The 25,549-nt window shown below is 39.6% G+C and overlaps 1 protein-coding gene and 1 long non-coding RNA gene across 4 annotated transcripts; both read left to right on the top strand.

Moving 5' to 3' along the window:
- Nucleotides 1–3,541: 3,541 nt before the first annotated feature.
- On the top strand, nt 3,542–9,276 carry LOC102083260 (zinc finger protein 708-like). Of its 3 annotated transcripts, XR_002061163.2 has the most exons (4): nt 3,542–4,464; nt 4,902–5,576; nt 7,495–7,592; nt 8,003–9,276. XR_002061163.2 is itself a non-coding variant. In XM_005461737.3 (3 exons), exons 1-3 carry the CDS (start codon nt 4,447–4,449, stop codon nt 8,405–8,407), a joined length of 1,098 nt encoding a protein of 365 aa, XP_005461794.2. In that variant the 5' UTR covers nt 3,544–4,446; the 3' UTR covers nt 8,408–9,276. The 3 variants fall into 3 exon arrangements, 1 of the variants encoding a protein (XP_005461794.2); XR_003221753.1 differs by having other exon boundaries at nt 7,495–9,276; XM_005461737.3 differs by lacking the exon at nt 7,495–7,592 and having other exon boundaries at nt 3,544–4,464.
- A 939-nt stretch (nt 9,277–10,215) lies between these two features.
- On the top strand, nt 10,216–17,595 carry LOC102083207 (uncharacterized). The gene is made up of 4 exons (XR_267466.4): nt 10,216–11,427; nt 14,213–14,311; nt 15,418–16,172; nt 16,531–17,595. It is a non-coding gene; the product is annotated as an uncharacterized LOC102083207 (long non-coding RNA).
- Nucleotides 17,596–25,549: the final 7,954 nt, after the last annotated feature.

Below are 25,549 nucleotides of genomic sequence, written 5' to 3'. Positions count from 1 at the left end.
ATCACGGCAGAGCAGGAAGAAGGGGGCGGAGCAAAGTGTGTGTGCAGGAGAGGAGTCGAGCAGAGAGAGCTGCTTTGTCATGAAACGGACGTAAAGGACTGAACTAAAGAGAGGAGAAACAAACTAAAGTATCGATCATAAACCACTACCAACGTTTGGATCGATATCTGCATCGATCTGCCCACCCTTGTCTCCTGGATCGTAGCTGAGATCAGCGTGAACCACGTGGGTCTCTGCTCCCTGATCTGTTTCCTGTGTTTGGAAAGAGTTCCAGCTTCATCACGGAGTTTCTCTCGGTTTGTGGGCTCATCTAAAGGTAAGCACCGAGCTAACTTTAATATGCACTCTAGTGATGGACAGATAGACCCTCACGAAGCCCACAGGAATAATTACTTTGAGGAAGAGAAATAAAAACATCGTAAGCTTAATTTTTAACTTTTAAATTCAATTTACTGATTTGTTTTTTATTATTGTGTGGGTAAAACACGCATTTAAAAAGCACACATTAAACTGTGATTTCAGTCAGTGTTGAAATAAATCTGACAGGACTTGTTGTTTATGTAAAAATGCTGCAATGATTTAAAAACTGCTCCCAACAAACAGATGTTTACATCAGTGCTGTAATAACTTCTACTGTTATAACTGCACATTACCTTTCTCAACTTATATATAAACTAACTTATTGGAAGTTACATGTCTATTTTTTAAGGCACAGGTACAATACACAATCTGCACTTTTTCTAATTATTCTAAATATTCTAAAGTATTTAAACATTTTTCAGTATCCTGCTCTTTTTGCACACTATCTGTACTCCAATTTAACAACTGTACTGTACTCTGCTTTGGTAAGTATTGTCCATGATGTAAATATGTAAAAAATTGGGTTTCTGTTCTGTGTCCTGTTCTGTTTGTATATGTGGGGGTTTTTTGTTTTGTTTTGTTTTGTTTTTTTGCTGCTGATACAACCAAATTTCCCCTTGTGGGACAATTAAAGGATTATTCTGTTCTATTCTATTTCAAATGACTGGACAATAATTGTATTGGAGTAATGCCAAAACTGATTCTGTTCATCTGTACATACAGTGGGATGCAAAAGTTTGGGCAACCTTGTTAATAGTCATTATTTTCCTGTATGAATCGTTGGTTGTTACAATAAAAAATGTCAGTTAAATATATCATATAGGAGACACACACAGTGATATTTGAGAAGTGAAATGACGTTTATTGGATTTACAGAAAGTGTGCAATAATTGTTTAAACAGAATCAGGCAGGTGCATAAATTTGGGCACTGTTGTCATTTTATTGATTCCAAAACCTTTAGAACTAATTATTGGAACTCAAATTGGCTTGGTAGGCTCAGTGACCCCTGACCTACATACACAGGTGAATCCAATAATGAGAAAGAGTATTTAAGGGGGTCAATTGTAAGTTTCCCTCGTCTTTTAATTTCCTCTGAAGAGCAGCAACATGGGGGTCTCAAAACAACTGTCAAATGACCTGAAGACAAAGATTGTTCACCATCATGGTTTAGGGGAAGGATACAGAAAGCTGTCTCAGAGATTTAAGCTGTCTGTTTCCACAGTTAGGAACATATTGAGAAAATGGAGGACCACAGGCTCAGTTCAAGTTAAGGCTCGAAGTGGCAGACCAAGAAAAATCTCAGATAGACAGAAGCGACGAATGGTGAGAACAGTCAGAGTCAACCCACAGACCAGCACCAGAGACCTACAACATCATCTTGCAGCAGATGGAGTCACTGTGCATCATTCAACCATTCAGCACACTTTACACAAGGAGATGCTGTATGCGAGAGTGATGCAGAGGAAGCCTTTTCTCCACCCACAGCACAAACAGAGCTGCTTGAGGTTTGCTAAAGCACATTTGGACAAGCCAGCTTCATTCTGGAATAAGGTGCTGTGGACTGATGAAACTAACATTGAGTTATTTGGGCATAACAAGGGGCGTTATGCATGGAGGGAAAAGAACACAGCATTCCAAGAAAAACACCTGCTACCTACAGTAACATATGGTGGTGGTCCCATCATGCTGTGGGGCTGTGTGGCCAGTGCAGGGACTGGGAATCTTGTCAAAGTTGAGGGACACATGGATTCCACTCAGTATCAGCAGGTTCTGGAGACCAATGTCCAGGAATCAGTGACAAAGCTGAAGCTGCACCGGGGCTGGATCTTTCAACAAGACAACGACCCGAAACACTGCTCAAAATCCACGAAGGCATTCATGCAGAGGAACAAGTACAACGTTCTGGAACGGCCATCTCAGTCCCAGACCTGAATATTAGTGAAAATCTGTGGTGTGAGTTAAAGAGAGCTGTCCATGCTCGGAAGCGTTTAGAGGCTGTAATTTCTGCAAAAGGCGGATCTACTAAATATTGATTTCATTTCCTTTTTTGTGGTGCCCAAATTTATGCACCTGCCTGATTTTGTTTAAACAATTATTGGACACTTTCTGTAAATTCAATAAACTTCATTTCACTTCTCAAATATCGCTGTGTGTGTCTCCTGTATGATATATTTAACTGACATTTTTTATTGTAACAACCAACGATTTATACAGGAAAATAATGACTATTAACAAGGTTGCCCAAACTTTTGCATCCCACTGTATATGACTTTATAATTTTATGAGTTGTCCGACTGAAATGTAGATGTTTTGTATAGACAAATGGTCCTTCAACCAGAATCCAGACTCTCATTGGAAGCTGTGGGAAGCATTTAGAGGCTGTTATTTCTGCAAAAGGAGGATCTACTAAATATTGATGTCATTTTTCTGTTGAGGTGACTAAATTTATGAACCTGCCTAATTTAGTTTGAGTAACTATTGCACACTTTCTGTAAATCCTATAAACTTCATTCCACTTCTCAATATTACTGTGTTTGTCTGCTATATGATATATTTAACTGACATTTTTTATTGTAACAACCAACGATTCATACAGGAAAATAATGACTATTAACAAGGTTGCCCAAACTTTTGCATCCCACTGTATGTACAGATGAACAGAATCAGTTTTGGCATTACTCCAATACAATTATTGTCCAGTCATTTGAAATAGAATAGAACAGAATAATCCTTTAATTGTCCCACAAGGGACATGAAATTACTGATCAAAAAAAACAATGAATTATGAAGAACAATCCTGAATATTATCAGGGGTGCCAAAACTTTTGCATACCGGGAGAAACGTTTCATCACTAATTCCAAGTGACTTCTTCAGTTTCAGCTGACTGCATAAACAGTACTGAAACTCACCCACTGAATGAACAATGGGCTGGGAGGTCAGTTCCTTGATGATTAATATGCAAATTCTCATGACCACTGACCAAAGAACACTGATCAATGGCCATGAGTACCATTCACAGAGAGTTGGGGAATGGCTGGAGTCACAACATTGTAAGATAGAATAAAATAATCCTTTAATTGTCCCACAAGGGGAAATTTGGTGATCATGAAAGATGTACCCTTAGGCCCCCGTCCTCGATTCAGAGATGGTCTTTCCATTTTCGCGTAAATGGCCTCCTTGACTCTGTGCTCAAACTAGCGTTCCTCCCTGTCCAGGATGTCTCATCATTGAAAGAGTTCCCACTGGCCTGTAGGTGTAAATTGACTGGAGAGTCCTGGCCCTACTAAAGAATGTTATCTTGTTTCAGGATACATAATACCTGCCGTTATCCAACCCATTCACAGTGTTGGGGAAAGCCTAAGCTGAGAAGGCGGTAGAGAAGGACAGCTGCTGGGTAAACAAAAACTCTTAGTGATCCCTCATCATATGTCAGCAGTATTGAAACAGTTCAGACATGTTTTTTCTAAATGTAGTCTAAGTGTCAGGAGGAATGTCGTGATTTATACATTGAGGAAACCAAACAACCTCTGGCAATGCAGATGGCACAACACAGAAGAGCTACCTATGTTTACACCTACAGGTCAGTGTGGCCTGTAGGTGTAATTCTTAATTCCACTCTGCCTAGATGCCTAGATACCCATAAATCAGGTGATGTTATGCCATCATTTCTTAGTACACAACAAACACTTCACATTAGAATGAAAAAAAATCTCAAGTGTGTGGAAGTAGACGTAGTAGTAGCACATTTAATTATTTACAAGCATAATGTATGTTTATTGACATACATGGGCAACCTTTCTACTTTCAGCAGATCAGAGCAATCGGCTGCAGTATCAGGGTCACAATAAACTTTATTGTCCAGTTGTGGATGGTGGAGAGTACCAGCTTTTTAAATCCTGGTGGGGTTCTCCCTAAAGAAGTGTAATTGACCCACTTTTGATCCCATGCCTTATCACATAAGGGATAAAATACATATCTACAATTTTTGTGTCCCAGCTGAGTAACAGGAGGAGAAGAGTCTGGTGGAGCAGCAGAGGAACAATTTCAGCCATTTGGACTCAGCTCAGCCACTACAGAGGAAACAATGACTTCAACACAAAAGGTGAGAAAAATATCACAGTTACACTGTTATTGAAACTGTGTGCACAGCTGGTTGTTACCAGCAGCTTTAACTTTTCCATCCTGGGCTCCTCCATACATACAGAATGTACTTCACAAACAAAAACCACAGAAGTTACAAGAAAATACAAAGATCATATTTTATCAGCACACATTGAAACAACAATATCATCAGTTGGACTCAGAATTTGTTATGAAGTACAAGATTTTCTCAAGTAATCAATATTTCTTTAATAATGTCATTTTCAGTCCAACTCTCATTGTAGCACATCATTGTAATGTGAAACTATCACCAGAAGGTGGTGGTAACACACCTACAATGTGTTTGGTGACATCTTTGATTCCAAAATGGAGGCAGTTTCAGTTTGTTCCACGACTGCATTTCACTCACTGCCTCTGTTTGTATCTCTGTCACTGCAGAACCAACATGGAAGTCAGCGCTCTCAGGAGGCCGACAAACCTCACAGAAGAAAGGGAGAGAAAACATACAGTTATGATGAGTGTGGAGAAGATTTTACTGGAAAGTCTAACCTGAACCTTCAACAACTCATCCACACTGGGATGAGACCATTCAGGTGTGACTTGTGTGGAACGTCTTTTACCAAGACAGTAAACTTGAAAAGACACCAACTCATCCATAGTGGAGATAAACCGTACAGCTGTGACTTGTGTGGAAAATCTTTTACCCAACCTGGAAACTTAAAAAGACACCAGCTTGTCCACAGTGGAGTTAAACTGTACACCTGTGATCAGTGTGGTAAAACTTTTAATTGCAGTGGCAACTTACTAAAGCATGAAGTTACCCACTCTGGAATTAAGGCGTACAGCTGTGACATTTGTGGGAAAACTTTTAGCCTTTTAGGGAACAGAAATAGACACCAACGCATTCACACTGCAAATGGTGTTTACTTCTGTGATCAGTGTGGGAAACTGTTTACAACAGATGCACACTTACAATTCCACATGTTTACCCACACTGATGAGAGACTTTATAAATGTGACCTGTGTGATAAGGCTTTTAAAGCTCCACGTTACCTGAGAAAACACCACCAAATGCACTCCAGAAAGAAACTCTACAAGTGCAGTTATTGTGAGGTATGTATTTATATTTTTATCTTCTAATTTCAGTGTCACTGTTTGGATCAACTCTGCTCAGTAAGTAAGTAAATTGTTAGCAAGTTAGTAATTCTGCTAGCTATAACAGCAGTGCTGGGTGATTGATCAGATTTCAATCATTCTTTTCATCCATGATCATGAAAAAAGTTAATTATTACTTTTCTGTATTCACAATATCCACGTTGTACCATATTTAGGCCCATATTACATTTGCCATGGCTGCTGGAATTTTGACAGTGTCAGTAAAGAACATAATAAGTCATCTAATTAAAAACAACGATTACTGTTACCTTGTAGCCATATTTGAGGATTTACAGTTGCAATTCTTTTGAAGCGTTATGTTAATTAACCTTAAATTAAAATCTCAATGGGATATAAAAATACTTCATTTACAGAATATTCAGTCAAATCTCACACAAATCTCTTAAAACATTCCTGATATTATACAAAGTAAGGGAAAATTTCTCCCTCTTCTAACATTCACACTCCATTGGATCCATTGGAGAACAGCTTGGGGTTAGTATCTTGTGACATGCAGAGTGGATTAAGTAGATCAGCAGTCGCCACTAATCATTTTTATCGTTAACTCGGTTTCCCTGGGTCTTTTCCTGTGTGTTATGAATAAATCTTCTTTTTGTGGGTACTGGTTTTATTTAGTTGTATTTATCCTCCACACCTTGAAGGCCGATTCGTGAAAATATACACAGACATAAAACAGTCCGTGACACACAAATGGCTGGGGACTGCTGAAGTAGATGACCTGCTCTACCTTCTGAGCTACAGTCACCCTTGAACAGTGGTTCTTAACCTTGTTGGAGGTACCAAACCCCACCAGTTCCATATGCACATTCACTGAACCCCTCTTTAGTGAAAAATAAAATACAATTTTTTTTCAAATTCAAGAGATAGATGTGTTTTTACTGGTGCTCAAAATGAGCCGTGCATGTCACGGCGGAGGCTTTGCCGAAACCCTGAGACCGACTCACCAAACCCATAGGGTTCGATCAGACCCAGGTTAAGAACCACTGCCCTAGAAATTCCTTAAGTATAGAAAAACTATTTGTATTATACGGTGTCCGTAGAGGTGTATAAAGATGGGAGGCAAAAGCAGAGAGGGGCTTTTTCTTCTAGTCCCGAGCCGGTAAGTAGGATGCGAGAAGACTGAAGATCTGTGGTGAAAAGACTTAGAGAGAGGGACGACAGAGGAGAAGTCATAGCCCTTCACTGTGGATCGACTGATTGGATTATGAATTTTGAACTGCCTACTCATCGTATGCTGAGTTAGGATCAGAGTCAAGAAGGTGAAGTCTGGGAGCCTTGTACTGGAAACTGGATTCTATCAGTGCGCACGATGATCCTCCTTCCCTCCTAAAAGAAGACGCACCTCAACAACGGTTGTAGTCACTCAGCAACAGAATAGTTAGAGTTTATAGTGTGATAAATTGATTATTTGGATTTGATTGATTAAATTGCAATTAAGCTGTTTGCTAACGCCTGCTGAAATCTTGCTTTAATAAAAAGTATTTATCTTAATTCAAAGTCAGAATTGTGGACATTCATTGTATTACCTCCTTAAAACAGTAAATGGTAAGACTTTGTGTGTTAACCCATAACATCAGATTTAGGTTCTTATAGGTTATTGTAGTACTTCATTATAATACGTCCTTGGGACCTACTGTCCAGGTCCCAAAATTTTACTCAGCACAATAACAAGTGCTATAGATCATTAGAGGGGAGCTGCCGTTAATAAGTGTGGCTTACAAATATGTTTCATTAAGGTTGCAAATGAGAGCATAGAGTCAGAGGAAGTGCAGGGCGGGCACTTAGACGAAGGCAGTTAGAGGCTGAGCGAATCTCCTCGCCGCCGGCTTAAACTAGTCTCAACTTCACCTAACAGGATAATACCCATAAGGATTAAGCGACTCTGACCCAAAGGATGGAGAGCTGTCCAGACCACCTGTACGGGGGTAACTGGGATCTAACAGTGTGAATGAGGTATGTTGTATAAAGCACTTTGAGTGCTCAGGCAGAGTAGAAAAGTGCTCTGTAAGAACCAGTCCATTTTACTTGTATTCACTGACTGAACAACAGGAGGGTCATCTAACTAAAACCAGTCAGTGTATCCCACCTGACCCCCTCAAAATCAAATTATTTTTAATGGTCTGTAAGTTTTATTTACATGTCCTCAAAGTATGGTGAGAGTCTGTCTGCAGCCAGGGTAGCAGTGCTTGTTGCTGTTCCTCTACATCAAAGACATTTATTGTAGCCCAGTGAGCTGAGTGTTATAATGTAAACAGTAAAATGTAATTGGATATTGGCAGAAATGCTCTTTATCTGAGGCGACGTTCAGGGTAAAAATGTTGAAGGATTACTCTGACTTACACTGTCTTTGTATCTTTGTTTAGAAGCAGAGCAACACAGATGGATCCCGTTCTCAACCCTGTCGTCACTGTGGTGGTGGGAAAGACTTTTGTTGTGACCTTTGTGGAAAAACTTTCAATCATCAATGGAACCTTACAATACATCAACGTAGACACACTGGAGACAAAATGAGCTACTGCAAAAAATGTGGGAGAGGCTTCCCCACTCCAAGTGAATTAAAGCGCCATGAACTCATTCACAGTGGGGTCAAAAAGCACGTCTGTGACCAGTGTGGGTCATCATTTATTACTGCAGATGATCTTAAAAGACATAAACGAGTCCACACGGGAGAGAAACCATACAAGTGCAGACACTGTGAGAAATGTTTCACACAATCAAGTAGTCGTAACCTTCATGAAGGTACACACGGAAGAGAACTTCAGCTGTGACAAGAGCTTCAGGAATCTCACTACATACTCCGAACACAAACAATCCCATGCTGTAAACAAACTGTTTCACTGTTACCAATGTGCAAAAACATTCACTTCATTTTCTGCTCTGTGCAAACATCAGCGTGATCACGCAAGACTGAAATCACTGGATCACAATGAATCTGAAGAGACAGAAAGTTCCTCTTCTGGTTTCAGGGTCAGACTTCAAAACCTTGAGATCAGGCTCCACAGAGTTCAGCTGGAATCTGCTCTAAAAAGTGTCAGCTAATGACACACTTGGATCTGATGAGGTAGCTCTGATATGTGGACCTGCAGTGAATAAACCTGAATGTTATAACTAGGAAGGCACAAGTATAAATATTTACATTAGTTTGTGTGTGTGTGTGTGTGTGTGTGTGTTTTAAGGAATTTTAACATTTATCCCCCTACAAACAGTAGCTTTTAGTCTCAGTACTTCCATGGATGCTTTTAGTGTTTAATAACCAGTAACCATCATGGCTTATCAATTGATAAATAGACAAATCGATATATTCCCACTCTTAATACACCCAATCACTGCAGTGTCATTAGATAAACTTTTACAGGTGGCACGTTTCTCCTTTCTACTAGAAATCTGAGGTGTATAAGGTAAACAGCAATGGAGATCAAAATCCTTCGGCACTATTATTTGCACTGCAGTGAACTGGAACCTGTTCAGCATGTACTATTAGAATGTCAGGTCTATGTTCAAGAAAGGAACAAGGCATTAATAGCAATTTTTAAGAAGCTGAATGTGACTAGGCTCTTTGACATTCATTTAAACACGAAGCTTCAGAAGGATTTCATAAGATGCTCTATACCGCAGTTAGACTTCAGTCTAGCAAAGAGGTGATAAAGATGATTGTGTTACTAACTCATTTGTGTCTTTTTCTTTTACTGTCTGTTGAATTCCCAGTGCCACCAATCTAGGCAACACAGTGGTATAAGATAGTGATGTGCAAATGAAGCAAAGAACCACTTCATCAACTGAACTGAAAATGGGTTCATTAATTCAATGCTTTGTTTCAGAGTATCTAGTGGCGAAATGGGAAACAGTGAAAAAAAATGTCTAAATAATCATGTACTGAGCATAACTGGGGGTTGTGCAAAAGATACAAACATACTTGTGTAAAGATGGATTTACTGGTCAGTTGATTCTGTAAATGTACGTACTGTAGCTGAAGGAAGGATGTACTGGGATTTATTTTTTCCTCTTTTTAGAATGGCTTCATTTTTTGCTGACAGTTTCTTCATGGCACTGATGAGGCTTGGTGTTGCTTTGCTACCACAAACAAATGTAAGTAATTGCTTGGACATGTTCTCTCCCATCAGTTCTGCTGTCATGTTGGTGGTATTGCCCATTATGGCCATCTTAATAAAGATCTATCTGTCTATCTATGTCTCTGGGACTCTCTTCTGCTGGAACATTTCCACTGTTACCATGTAAAATGGGTTGAGCAATGCTAAATAAGATGCTATTTTTCATGGTCCTTGGAACAGAGAAGATTAACTTCTGTTCTGAGTGATGCTGTATGTGTTAATAGACCTCTCTGCATTGAATCATATCTGTTATTAATCTCTGCCTCTCTTCCACAGCATGTCTTTAGCCTGTCTTCCTTCTCTCACCCCAACCGGTCGCAGCAGATGGCCCCGCCCCTCCCTGAGCCTGGTTCTGCCGGAGGTTTCTTCCTGTTAAAAGGGAGTTTTTCCTTCCCATTGTCGCCAAAGTGCTTGCTCATATGGGGTCATATGATTGTTGGGTTTTTCTCTGTACCTATGAAGCGCCTTGAGGCGACTTTTGTTGTGATTTGGCGCTATATAAATAAAATTGAATTGAATTGAATTGAATGCCCGAGGTCCTCGAGCTGTCTGCCTCTCATCAGATAAGCGCTGTAGCATTAAGAAGGTGCTGTTCCAGGGCCTGTACATAGGAACATGCAAACAAACATTTTTAAACATTTGATACATTTGATACTATCAAGGTACATAAGCTGTGTCCAGCCTACGAATCTGCCCGACAAATGTGTCCTGTTTATTTCCCCAGATTTGAAGGATGGGTCATTGTGCCCTTTGTGGCCCATCATATCCCAGAATTCATAGCGCAGCCCAGCCAATTCCAGTTTCCAACAACGGCGGCCACTATTAAGTTTTAATATTACTCTTATTAATCTTTCTGGGTCACAAAATAATCGTTTAACATATATATTTTTTTATTTTTAAACCCATGAAAGCATCCTTTTTTCCAGTAGCTAAATCACATTTTTTTTTATCTTAAATTGTGTTGAGTGGAAAGTTTATATTTCTAATGTCATGTGTGATGTTCTTGTATGTGATTTATTTACTCAGAAAATCCACAAATGTGCCTCTTTTGACAATAATCATTGCATACCTCAGTTTTAACTTTCAGTTCAGTTACAGTTCAGGGTCACCTACACGGTCTCTGCCCACCCCGAGTCCATCACAGGGTTAAATAATTTTGGTCTAATTGAGTAGGATTGATGTGAACTCATCATAAGAAGGTTATAGGTTTATTCTTTCAGAGGTAGTCCAGGCACTAGGACTTGGGCCCAGGATCTTGAGCTTTTGGACTTTAAACTCTTATTATTACTTCTCTGTTTAATCCTCACTGTTTCATTCTCAGTTTATTTCTATTATTAGCATTTGATATTTTCTATATTCACCAGTGTTCTGGGCTCTCTGTTTCTGTTAGAGTTCCATTCTGATGTGTCAAGTTCTCTTGTGGTCAGTCCTCATTTAGCTCCAGTTTTAGTTTGTAATATTTTGACCTTTGAATCCTGACTCAAGCTTTACTTCCTGTCTGTCATTTTCCTTAATTATGTTCAGCTGTGTCCAGTTCCCAATTAGCCCTCAGTGTGTGAGAGAGTATTTGTAGCCCTGTCTCATATCTTTTTAGTTAACATGTTAGTTTATGCTTCCTGAGATTCTGTTGCACTTTGTTTTCCTTGCATTTTGGACTTGAGTGGATATCCCAAATAAAGGTTAGTTTGTGTTTATTCTGTGCTGAGCCCTGACAATGTAAAAACTTCTGATTGTGCCAGAATCTATTTGGGTCTTAGCTACAAAGAGTTCACTCTGTTATGGAGAAACATGTGGTCATCATCATGACTGGTCCTTAAAAACACAGCATACAACAGGAATACATGCCTTCTCCAGAAGTCTGCATTAAAAGACAAGATTTTGATTGTTGTTAGGTTTTTTAAAAACCCAAGTTTTCTGTGTCATAAGAGTGGTTCACCTGTTACTGGGTTACACTGGCATACTGTCACTAACTGGGTCAAAGCAATTTATGTTCAGGTTTGGGGGGCCAATAAGCATGAAACACTGCGTACAGACCAATAAATTCTCTGAATGATGGTCAAAATCTCTAGAAGATCACTGAGACCTGTGATTGGATAGTAGGTGGGTCTAAAGTTTGTTCTGTAGAATAAGCATGTATTTGAAATCTTTCTGGGGTTTTTTTTTTTTAATGCTTTGATACTGAAACACCAAAAGCTGTAGCCAAACGAATAAACTCAAACTGTCAAATGCATTACATTCTCACACACACACCATCAGTGCACATCCGGCTGTGCACTGCTGACACAGAGACTGATCTCACACATAGATCTCTTATTTTATATTACACACAGACGTCTTATAATTACAACTGCACAGATTTTAGGCCTCTTAGCTCCTACAAATTTCGATAACTTTAACATAACGGTCCAACCAATCAGTCCCAGACTTTTTGTGCTCAATTCACCAGGGCCGTCCCAGACTGTCCTGTCCAGATTTCTAAACCTAACTCAATTTGCCAGCATACCCAGTCAAGCGCAAGTAGAGGACTTGAACCCCTAGCAATTTTGAAGATTCCCCAGTTCTTCCCGGCTTGTCGTACCGTACTAACCCATAGTCGCCGCTAGGTCAAGGATAAACGCCTTTATCCAGGAGGGAGCGTTACCTCCGAGAAAATGCGCTTCTTAACAGACGCCGCTGTCGTTCTAGACAAATTTAGAATAATTTGAAACAACAATCCACACCCAAAACAGGATTCAGATTGAGGCAGATCTCCCGTTGTGGACATGGGGGACTCTAACCCACAAAAATGACCATCACACGTAGACCAAATGACCAACGGGACTTTAACCCACAACAATGACCAAATTCCCTATCATTCTAAGTTCACTTAGCAGTCCAACTGCTTTCTCTTTTCATTCCTTTATTCTCATTACTCAGTACTGTCACTTATACTTCATTATCATTACTTCAACCGGTAAACCTCATGAACACTTCACCAAAATCAAAACAGATATTCACCAGTAATTTCCAGTGAGTAGACTTTAATTTGTCATGTCCAATCTGATCTGGCACACTTTGGAAAATTCAACAGGTATGTGCCTTACCTTTGGATAAGCCGGCTTGTCACTCACTTTCAACCACTGACTCGTATCTGCCCGTCTAATCACCACGGACCCCGGATCTCTCCGTCTACACCTCCAAAATTCCCCTCTCACCGGACGATGCCCCCAAATGTTAAGGTTCAGATATTGAGGGGAAATCCAAAAATAACCACAGATCCGGCCGGGTGCAATTAGACGGCATTTTAATGAACACATGTGGAGTCCGAACACTGTGCAGATTTCAGCATCGAACTGTCTTACAATAGTCAGACAAAGGCTTTATAGGGTTGAGAATAGTACAGCCCCTTCTTCTGTTGTCAGGCAGACTCTATACAGCATACGTCAACTCAAAACCACAAACGTTCAGTTAACTTTGAACACAGTTAAAAGAACATTGTCTTCGGCTCGAACCCCAGGTGCTTCCCCCAGCTCGTCTTCGCTGTCGCTTATCTCTGGGACATCTGGTGTACTTCCTGGAACAGACTAACACGTACGCACCCCAACTTTACAGTTATAGCAAAACATGATTAAACTCTTACCTATATAAATGAGTCTATCTAATATGTGTGTATGTATATGTCAGCTTCTGCTGCCCTTTGTTTCACCTCTCAGCTCCCCAGCTAGACCTTGTAACCTTTCCACCAGACAGAAGGCCAGCATGTACACAACTGAAACTATGTGTGTGTGTATGTGTGTAATAATCTTGACTGATATATAAAATGTATAAAACAAATGTTTCAATCTAATACAACTACTTAAAGCTTAATCAAAGCTTAATCAGAAATACAAATGCATCAAAGATGATAATGACATCATCGAAACTGCTCCTCAGAATTACTTGCACTGAGACTGTGCTTTCAGTTTCACTTCTGCAAAGCATGCAGTTTCCTGTCTTATTTTGAGGATACTCAGCATTAGGCCTTTTCTTTCACAATGCAGTCTGCCCATAAACTTTTAAGATTATAGATTCAAAAGCATTTCGGGTTATAAATTCAACTCAACAGTTTAAAGTGGTTCTTCCTGGACCTGTAATAAAAGCTTAATTGGGTGCCAATATGTTTAAACATTTAAATGCACTATCCCTACTTGGAGATAATGTGATTAATGCTATGGTAATATGAACAATAGCAGGGAAATAATTTCTCTAATCCCCACAGTATCTAAAAGATAAAGTTAATGGAAGAACAATTATAACCTACCAGATTCTTCTGTGTCTTAATGTTAATGCTGATACTATTAATTTAGTCTCCTGGCTCTCCTTCCTGACTTCAAACAGGTTAAACTACAGATCAAAGCTAGCTGTTGTACCTTGTGTTGCCTGATGAACATAGACTCACAGAGACTTAGCATGTAATAAACATCTGTTTGTGTCCCTGCTGGTTAGCAAGTGGAGAAGAGCCTGACGAAACAGCAGAGCAACATTTTTGAGTCATTTAGGCTCAGTTTAGCCACCACAGAGGAAACGATGACTTCAACAGAAAAGGTAAGGAAAATATGTTGCACTACTATTGAAACGGTGTGCCCTTCATCGTCTTCGGTTGGTTTGCTTGATGATGGTCACAGTTTGCTCAAAAGTTGACACAAAGTTCACATTTTAACGGGCACCAAAACACAGGCGAGGTTTATATTAAGCCCTCAATAGTATATCATGTAATATTATTTGTATATATTACTCTTTCTATAATATATTGTGATATTTCTATAATATCATTTTAATTACTGTTGTAGCACACATTACATTTACACTTTTCCTTCATTAGATATTATTGTATTACAGTTTGGAAATGTAGTTGTTGTTGTGGTGATCCCTAGAGTCTCTCATCCTGTAGTTTAGCAGACTTGAACGCCACTGTGTTGGAGTGCAGCTGTTGGCAGTAGTACTTGCTCTGCTCTGCTACATGCTTTAGGGTCACTAACCAGAACCTGCAAAAGTTCCACATTTTGCTATTGTCATTCTTTATAAAATCCTTGTCAAAATAATGTGAAATTATTTTAGGGTTTGGCCTAGTAGTCTCATTAAATGTAACTCTGGGGATAAACAAATGCTGGTGTAATGACGTTGTCAGCAGTCTAACGTGTTATAGAATATAAAAATCTGTAGAAATATAGACCTCTCCCTTTCATATCCTCTAGCCATGGCTGCCCAGTCTGTAACAACTGAAAATAAAATGAAAAATAACAACAAAGGTCGATCAAATGGACCAAAACGGCAAGGCCGTGATGATCCACTTGGGAAAGTAAATCCATTGGGTATCCTTGTTGGCTTTCAGCTAAATTTGTCTAATCTAAGCAGTCAAATCAAAGACAAGAACAAGACTGAATATTTGTGTGTACAAGCACTAGGAATAGCGATGACATGAGAATATTTAAATACTTAATTTTGTAGTAAACTAGACTAGTCTATGGAACTATCAGATTTATTTCATTTGGGTTTTCTGACCATTTGTATATAATGTACTACCACCAGTATATGGTTGAAATAGGCCTCTGGTTTAAAATTATACAGAAAACTGGAGGGAGTTTGACTGTTCAGTTTGTTCCATGACTGTATTTAACTCAATGCCTCTGTTGGTATTTCTGTTACTGCAGGACCAAAATGGGCAAAGATGTCAGCCCTCTCAGGAGGCTGACAAACTCCATGGGGGAAGAAAATACAGCTGCAATGAGTGTGGGAAGGCTTTTACTCGAAAGGAGTCCCTAAGAAAACACACAGACATCCACACTGGAGAGATTCTGTTCATCTGTGACTTGTGTGGAAAATGTTTTACTTGCCTTGGTAACTTACAAAGACACCAACGAATCCACAGGGGATATAAACCGTTTAGATGTGACTTGTGTGGGAAGTCCTTTACTCAGCAAAGTGCCCTAAAAAAAGCATAAAGTCTCTCACAGTGATATCATAGCATACCGTTGTGATCATTGTGGTTAGTGTTTTACCCAGAAAGAAGGCCTGGAAAACCACAAGCTCATCCACAGTGGAGTTAAACCATACAGATGTGATCAGTGTGGTAAAGATTTTACTGAAAGTGGTAGCTTACGGAGGCATGGAGTTACCCACTCTGGAATTAAGGCGTACAGCTGTGACATTTGTGGAAAATCTTTCAACCATATAGGGAACAGAAATAGACAAACGCATTCACACGGGACATGATGTTTACAGCTGTGATCAGTGTGGCAAGCAGTTTACAGAACAAGTACGCTTACAACGCCACATGTTTACCCACACTGAGGAGAGACCATATAAATGTGAACTGTGTGAGAAGACTTTTAAACTTTCATGGTCCCTTAAAAGGCACCATCAGATCCATACCAGGAAAAAACTCTACAAGTGCAGTTACTGTGAGGTATGTATTTTTTCTTTCCGGGGTATCAACACTTGTTTCTGTTCCTCTACGTCACAGGTGTCGAACTCCAGGCCTCGAGGGCCGGTGTCCTGCAGGTTTTACATGTGTCCTTGATCCAACACAGCTGATTTAAATGGCTAAATTACCTCCTTGACATGTCTTGAAGTTCTCCAGAGGCCTGGTAATGAACTTATCATTTGATTCAGGTGTGTTGACCCAGGGTGATATCTAAAACCTGCAGGACACTGGCCCTTGAGGCCTGGAGTTCGACACCTGTGCTCTACGTCATAGAAACGAAATTTATTTTAAAGTTTATTTAAACATGTTACTGAAGTTAAATGTATTTGTCTTTGTTTAGAAGCAGAACAACCCAGAAGGATACAGTTTTGAACACTGCTATCGTTGTGGTGGTGGGAAAGCATTTTGTTGTGACATTTGTAGAAAACTTTTCAGCCAGGAAAGGACCCGAAAATTACATCAACGTAGACACACTGGACACAAAATGAACTACTGCAAAGAATGTGGGAGAGGCTTCCCCACTCCAAGTAAATTACGACATCATGAACTTATTCACAGTGACATTAAAAAGTACATCTGTGACCAGTGTGGGTCATCCTTCACCACTGCAGGTAACCTTAAAATGCATAAACAAATCCACATGGGAGAGAAACCATATAAGTGTAGACACTGTGAGGAAAGCTTCTCACATTCAAGTACTCGTCACCTTCATGAAGGAACGCATAAAACTACACCTGTGACTAGTGTGACAGGAGTTTGATCTTAAAAGTATATTAAAATGTAAATATTTTGTTTTTATCTTTGAGGAATTAAATGTGGTATAACCTCCACACACTGTCCTGCTTACCATTAAAGTTGAGTATTGGTAAGTGTGGCTGTGTGGTGCTTATACTATTTTTCTCCACAAAGAGAAGGTTCCCAAGTCTCTTTAAGAATTAATTTTATTTTTTTTAAATGCATAAAAATTTCCTACTGATTTTATTTTTATCTTGTATAGAACTTTTAAATGCTTATTCAACCTGCTGTGGTAATCCCTACTACTTTTCACAAAACTGATCCTGAAAGGTCAAATGCAACGTAAGAAAATGTTAGCGAATGGGGAAAACTGCTGATACAATGGTAGAAAACAATCAATGTGTTTCTGGGGAGACAATTTTGCCAACGAGCTTCAGAAGGGGAAAAATACAAATAATGGGACATATTACACTTAAACACATTTAGAAAGGGTGGAGAGTTATTCAGTTCTTTGATGGAGGGGAAGAAATTAGCGTTTTTCATCACAAAATTTATGTAGTATTGTAGATGTTTAATATTAGTGGTTTACTGTTAGCCTGTTACTTTTGCAGCTTTGCCATTACATGATTGTCTTCTCACAAACGCTTCCATTGAGACTTGTCCAGGATGCTGGGTGTTTAAAAAAATAAATAAATAAATAAAATATATATATATGTGTGTATATGTATATATGTCCTGCGGATGTTTATCAAATATGACTAAGGTAACACTAAATTGGTGTAAAAATAAATAATTGGTTTCATAACAAATATTTGAGCCATGATTTCCCTTCCACTGTCTGAGTAAAGACTGACATGACAAATAGTAACATTTAACTGTCTGAATCCAACTGTTTTCACTGACACAGATGGACGTTTATTGGAGATTTTTTTTGTTTGTTTGTTTGGTGTTCCTCCACCTCAAAAGAAGAGCGTATTTTCAGAATTTCTTGCACAGAGCTTGCTTCTACATCTTTACTCAAACGTGTGTTCCAACTTCTTATATGGTGCGCGTCTTTTATTCTGACAGCGAATGCGCACCTGCAGACCACTTATGTGCATCCCTGTGTATAGTGCTTTACTTACTCCCTAAGGACACCAAAGCACTTTACACTATATTCAGTCATCCACCCATTCACACACTGGTGATGGCAAGCTACATTGTAGCCACAGCTGCCCTGGGGCGCACTGACAGAGGCGAGGCCATCGGACACTGGCTGTAAGCATCCACACTATTGAGTTCCTGTTTCTCTTTATTCTGTATACTTTATTGTAGTTGCTCCGTGCTTTTTTGCCGTGGAACTACTTCCACATTGATATTTTTATTTTTTGCAGTTTTCCCCGTTCAAATTTTAAACTATTTTGCTATTTCTGCTAATGCTGGCTATGACTTTTGGTACTTTCTCTTTTTTTTTTCTTTTTTTTTTCCCCAATTCAATTTTATTTATATAGCGCCAAATCACAACAAAAGTCGCCTCAAGGCGCTTTATATTGTACAGTAGATCGCACAATAATAAATACAGAGAAACCCAACAATCATATGACCCCCTATGAGCAAGCACTTTGGCGACAGTGGGAAGGAAAAACTCCCTTTTAACAGGAAGAAACCTCCGGCAGAACCAGGCTCAGGGAGGGGCGGGGCCATCTGCTGCCACCGGTTGGGGTGAAAGTAGGAAGACAGAATAAAGACATGCTGTGGAAGAGAGACAGAGATTAATAACAGATATGATTCGATGCAGAGAGGTCTATTAACACATAGTGAGTGAGAAAGGTGACTGGAAGGTAAAATCTCAATGCATCATGGGAATCCCCGGCAGCCTACGTCTATTGCAGCATAACTAAGGGAGGATTCAGGGTCACCTGGTCCAGCCCTAACTATATACTTTAGCAAAAAGGAAAGTTTGAAGCCTAATCTTGAAAGTAGAGATAGTGTCTGTCTCCCGAATCCAAACTGGAAGCTGGTTCCACAGAAGAGGGGCCTGAAAACTGAAGGCTCTGCCTCCCATTCTACTTTTAAATACTCTAGGAACAACAAGTAGGCCTGCAGTGCGAGAGCAAAGTGCACTAATAGGGTGATATGGTACTACAAGGTCATTAAGATAAGATGGGGCCTGATTATTTAAGACCTTGTATGTGAGGAGCAGGATTTTGAATTCAATTCTGGATTTAACAGGAAGCCAATGAAGGGAAGCCAAAACAGGAGAAATATGCTCTCTCTTTCTAGTTCCTGTCAGGACTCTTGCTGCAGCATTTTGGATTAGCTGAAGACTTTTCAGGGAGTTTGTAGGACATCCTGATAATAATGAATTACAGTAGTCCAGCCTGGAAGTCATAAATGCATGAACTAGTTTTTCAGCATCACTCTGAGACAGGATATTTCTAATTTTAGAGATGTTGCGCAAATGGAACAAACCAGTCTTACATATTTGTTTAATATGTGCATTGAAGGACATGTCCTGGTCAAAAATGACTCCAAGGTTCCTCACAGCGTTACTGGAGGCCAAGGTAATGCCATCCAGAGTAAGAATCTGCTTAGATACCATATTTCTAAGATTTTCAGGGCCGAGTACAATAACCTCAGTTTTATCTGAATTAAGCAGAAAGTTAGCGGCCATCCAGGTCTTTATGTCTTTAAGACATTCCTGCAGTTTAACTAATTGGTCTGTGATACCTGGCTTCATGGATAGATAGAGCTGCGTGTCATCTGCATAGCAGTGAAAATGTATGCTATGTCTTCTAATGATGCTGCCTAAGGGAAGCATGTATAATGGAAATAGAATTGGTCCTAGCACTGAACCCTGTGGAACACCATAATTGACCTTAGTGTGTGAAGAGGACTCTCCATTTACATGAACAAATTGGAGTCTATTAGATAGATATGATACAAACCACTGCAGCGCAGTACCTGTAATACCTACAGCATGTTCTAATCGCACTAATAGGATATTATGATCAACAGTATCAAACGCTGCACTGAGGTCTAGCAGGACAAGCACAGAGATGAGTCCACTGTCAGAGGCCATAAGAAGATCATTTGTAACCTTCACTAAAGCTGTTTCTGTGCTGTGATGAGCTCTGAAACCTGACTGAAACTCTTCAAATAAGCCATTCCTCTGCAGATGATCTGTTAGCTGTTTGACAACTACTCTTTCAAGGATTTTTGATATGAAAGGAAGGTTGGAGATTGGCCTATAATTAGCTAAGACAGCTGGGTCTAGAGATGGCTTTTTAAGTAAAGGTTTAACTACAGCCACCTTGAAGGCCTGTGGTACATAGCCGATTATTAGAGATAGATTGATCATATTTAAGATCGAAGAATTAATTAATGGCAGGACTTCTTTGAGCAGTTTTGTAGGAATGGGGTCTAAAAGACACGTTGATGGTTTGGAGGAAGTAATTATTGAAGTTAACTCAGAAAGATCAATTGGAGAAAAAGAGTCTAACTTAACATCGATGGTACTAAAAGTAGCTGTAGATAATATTACATCTGTGGGATGATTATTGGTAATTTTTTCTCTAATGATAAAAATTTTATTTGTGAAGAAGTTCATGAAGTCATTACTAGTTAGCGTTAAAGGGATGGTTGGCTCAGTAGAGCTCTGACTGTTTGTCAGCCTGGCTACAGTGCTGAAGAGAAACCTGGGGTTGTTCTTATTTTCTTCAATCAGTGACGAATAGTAAGATGTTCTGGCTTTGCGGAGGGCTTTCTTATAAAGCAGCAAACTATTTCTCCAGGCTAAATGATGATCCTCTAAATTTGTGATACGCCATTTCCTCTCCAGCTTATGAGTTATCTGCTTTTTTGTCCCATTTGAAATGAATGGGGAAACTTTCAAAATTCTGCTAAAACTTGTTTGTTTTTCTTGTTTTTGCTTCCTCAAACTTTCACGTAGAGCAACCATTCAAACTTTAAAATGTTCTTAAATTATTGGGCTATACATGTATGAATCGGCTTTTTCATATCTGTTACCATTTTAATCTTATCCCGCTTTAAGTTTTCAGTTACTGAATTGTGATGTTTGGTTTTTTTTTTTCAGAAAATACATGCGTTGTTATGGTTGCTATGCAGTTGGCTTTGAGTGAGCACTGGTCTTTTCTGAATTTTCTCTTCATGTCCGAACAACTTCTTGCTACTCGCTCCATTTTCACTCAACCCCCACAAATTATACATCAAAACGTAGGTATTTTTGCTCTCGTTCAGAAAATGTCACTATCATTGTTGTGGGAGTTACAGATTGTTTTGTAAATCTCCTCAGAACAACACAAAAGCTGTGTCCGAATTCAGGGGAAGGATGCTTCAATGCCATATTTGGAGGCATTGACGTTATAGCAACGCGACGAAGGCTGTCCGAATTCAAAGAGTACTCAAAATGTGGCGACAAATGCGTCCTACTTTTCCCCAAATTTTAAGGATGGGTCCAATGTATCCTTCGTGTCCTACTATATCCCAGGATTCATTGCGGGTCATAGAGGAGATTTGTTTCTAATAACGATGGTGGTCGAAGCGGGAGAGGAAAACCCTTTCAAATGTAAGTATATGAAAATCTGGTTGTACAAAAGTAAAATTGTTATAGCGGTTGTGTTGTTAAGCGTTGGGCATCTGCATAGACGTGTGTGTGTGTGTGTGTGTGTGTACGCAGTATTGCCTTCTGTTTTAACAGTGTGGGAAACATATCATTTTTATATCATGTTTATTCTTTTATATCCTTTTTATTATGCTTTGAGTAGTGGCATTTGATTAAAACACTTATTCCAGTTATTAAACAGAGTTTTAATTATGTTATTACACATATTGCAAAACATCCTCAGAAAGAGTTGGCATTCTGTCTGATAAGGGGTTACAAGCTTTATCTGGCGAAAGGTGAAAGGTGAGACAGAGTGCGTTAAGGCCAAGGCATGCTCGCTCACACACGCACACACACACACACACACACACACACACACACACATTATATAGACTCATTTCTAGGTTAGAGTTAAGACATATTTTGCTTGTAACCAAAGCAATGGGCCAATGGTGATTTTTCGTTTTTATTGGCCGATGGGGGGGGGCGGGTTCTTCTTTTTTTTTTTTCCCGTAACGGTATAAACACTGAAAGGTGGTGGATTGGCCAGATGAAGGGAGATGTGTAAAAATAACTCAGTTGTTTGGTGGTGGCTATTGCGGAGCTTCTACAGATTCAGTAACATTAGCAAGTGGTGGAGGCCAGCAGATGCGACACGCTGGCAGGTGGATGACGGAAAGGCAGGAGGAGCAGAGACCCGAGGCGGTGAACTGAACTTCAGGTAAGAAGTTATGACCTGCAGTCTATCTGGGTCAGATATAAACCAAGTTTAGGTGGAGTTTATTTTCGTTATGCTGACCTTTTACAGTCAGTTACAATAACTAGTTTCTATACTGGTGGGCGGGTGCTATGATATTATTGATGTTGAACTTGTTATTAGAGTTTCCAACCGTCCCGTAAAAAACGGAATCGTCTCGTATACAGAGAAAATATTGCGCGTTTCGTATTGAGGTGAAAAGGAACACAGTTTGTCCCATATTTCAGCTACAATGAAATAGACACAAAGCTGGAGTTATTCTGTGTCTTTGCTGCACAGCTGCCTCTTCTTCTCTCATTCTCTCCCCCTCCCTCTCCTGTTTCTACTTCAATCATGAAACTGATCAGTGATCAGCTGATCGGCTTTTCTCTCTTGTTTGTTTATCGCTCTGAATCTTACAAATGTTTTCATCTGATGTAAAATGTATAGAAATCCATTATTGTACATAGTATTTTTTTAGGGTCCCATCATAATTTCTTCAGAAGTAGCTAAGTACTGTATATGATGCCAGCATTTTCCCACATTTTCTAGATTCTGTACCAGTACTGTGTGTAAAATGCCATCAAAAAGTCAATTAAGTTTTTCTTCCTCACTTGTCTTTCTATCTCCTTTCACTTTTTAAAGGTTGCCATGTTAGAAAAAATATTTTGCCCTGCCATGGTGTTTATTGATGTGGCAAATGAATGGTTTATGAAAATATATCTAAATCTGTCATCAGTAATGATCATGTCTCACCTCTAGTCTTCTCTGTCTTAATTTCAGGTTTTCACCATGTGTTGTAGATAGTTCAGGAGGTTAACTCGACCAAGCAGTCTACTTTCGGGTACTGTTTAGAATACAAGAATAGGGAGGATGGTGTAGGTTTAAGTTTATTAGATTGATACATATATACCAACAAGACAGTGTACATCACTGTGACAACAGCGTTTGTTTTCATTCAAAGGATTTATGGTTTTTCCTGTAATACCTGGTGGGCCGGTCTCTAGTCAAAATGCCCGTGCCGATTTTTTTTTTTTTTTTTTTTTTGTGCATTTTGTGCCTCCATAAGCAACAGTTTTTTGTAGACTGTGCTTCTGATGTTCCACAGATAAGCGAGAAGAAGATGATCAACAGGAACCACCTGGCATGGAGGCGGCGAAAATGTCTTTTTGAGTGTGTCAAAGGTTGTCAACAAAAGAACTGTGGTTATTGTAACTTGCATGTTATGTATCTACTTGACGCAGGAGGGGGCGTGATACCCTGACACACAAAAACATTCTAAGTATGCTTTCTTTGTGGGGTTTTATGCTGAGGATTGTGACTGTGTATTTCTTCCCACACGTGTGTTTAATAAAATCATTGTTTTGACCCACTTGGACCAGAGGTCGTTTGTCTCACACCTCAATCACGAATCGGGACAACAGTTAAAGCAGTAGAGACGAGCTGTTTACATGTGCGTGGAACTCTAGCGTCATTAACCAGGCTAGCTGTTAGCTTATAGCCTACGCTAGCTAACCAGCGAGCAGTTAAAAGGACAGCCGAAGCTGCACAAAACTACCACAAACTTATCTCACTACAACGTAGTGCCGAAAATATGACTCGCAACTCGAGCTCGACGCAGCTGCTGTAGCATAAGACTGACATCCAGCTAACCACAGCTAAAAAGATATTTACAGAAAACTTACCGTTTCCTCAGGTTACACGAGTTGAGTTGTTTCACGCTGAAAAGTTGGTTTGTTTTGGCTCTGACTGAAGACACCGACACTGCAGACATAGCAGTTCTTTTGTACTGCTTTTAAGAGAAACATTCTTAGTATGTGAGGCCAAGGGTCTTCATCCTCTTCAGCTCTAGCGTAGACAACTGGCTCTGCCATGTTTTCATGCGTTTCTTCTTTCCATGGGTCTGCTACTTTGAAACGCTTGGGCCGCTCTGTCCGCCACACTTTCAAACTGCTCATGTGACTGCATGGCCACATCTGATTGGTAATGTAGATGTAGCGGAGTAAAAGTACCGTTTCTTCTTCACAAATGTACTCAAGTAAAAGTAAAAAGTATCGTGCAACAAAGATACTTTAAAAGTACTTTTTTTTTTCTTTTTTTTTTCAAAAACTCACTCAAGTAAATGTAATGAAGTAAATGTAACTTGTTACTACCCACCTCTGGCATTCACACTGCATTTTTGCAGGAAATGCAACTTTTTCTAGTGTTCCTTGTTTTCCTTCAAGCTTTTCTTTGAGTTGTCCAAAAGTTAATTCTGTTCATCTGAACGTAGCGTTTTGTGGGAGAAACGTTTCGTCACTCATCCAAGTGACTTCTTCAGTCTTTTCTTCTTCAGTGACTTTTCTTTGGGTTCTTTGGATCTTGCCTCTTGTATTAGCTTGTCCTTGTCTCTGTTGTACTACTTTGTGCATGTCTTCTAACTGATCATTTCTTCTCTAGATTTCATGGAGCATGCACTACCAATATTCGTCTACTTTGTCTTTCTTCCTTTTACGTCTGCATTTCAGTGTGTTCGCACTTCAAGTTGTTGAATTCCAACAATATCTCCTTAATGAGCTCTGAGTTGTTTCTCGCCACTTGATCGGTCCCTCAAAGGGGACAATCAAGACCCATAGGCAGCGTTTCTTTCCTTCAGCAGGATCCTGACCTCTCATGTCATCCAGGGTTTCTGTTTGGCATACACCTGGATACATTTTTCAATAGTGAGAGTGTCTGTGCATTGCTTGATGTAAGAGAGTACAGATGTAGTGTACTCCTCTAGGTCTGGAGATTCAAATATGCTCCAGTCTGTTAGTTCAAAACAGTCCCGTAGTTGTTTAGAGGCACCTTCAGGCCAGGTTTTCACCGTTTTAAAAATGGAGGCTCTGTTACACCCCAGCCCAGGGAAACCCGGCGTGCAACATAAGGAAAATAAAAATAAGGAGAACTGCCCCCACACTCCCTGCTCTCAAGGAAGACGAACCAAAAAGACAACTGCCACGGATTTCACAACAGCCAGTCAGTTTATTAAGGCCCAAAAGGTAGCGGGCGTCAGGGTGAGCATGGCCAAAACAACAAACCAAAAAACTCTAGAAATGAAATGCAGCTGGCTTACCTTCACCGAAAACCCCAAAAGAAAATTACAGGTGTCTTACCTGCCTCCCTAACCAAAAACAGGAGAAAAGGTTCCCAAAGAAAAATGGCTTCTCACCCCTACAGCTACCGAGTAAAATTAAATATTGACAACTATTTACATCTATATACAACACTATTTACAACACGGAAAAAGCTTCCAGAATACAAATT

This window comes from Oreochromis niloticus, linkage group LG9 (genome assembly GCF_001858045.2).
Source record: "Oreochromis niloticus isolate F11D_XX linkage group LG9, O_niloticus_UMD_NMBU, whole genome shotgun sequence".
In the NCBI taxonomy this organism is placed as follows: Eukaryota; Metazoa; Chordata; class Actinopteri; order Cichliformes; family Cichlidae; genus Oreochromis; species Oreochromis niloticus.
This window is presented reverse-complemented; position numbering and strand designations above follow the sequence as displayed.

Excerpts from the sequence above, each read along its gene's own strand:
- LOC102083260 (XM_005461737.3), top strand. Across the intron at positions 5,577-8,002 it reads ACAAGTGCAGTTATTGTGAG|AAGCAGAGCAACACAGATGG; the intron begins GTATGTATTTAT and ends ATCTTTGTTTAG.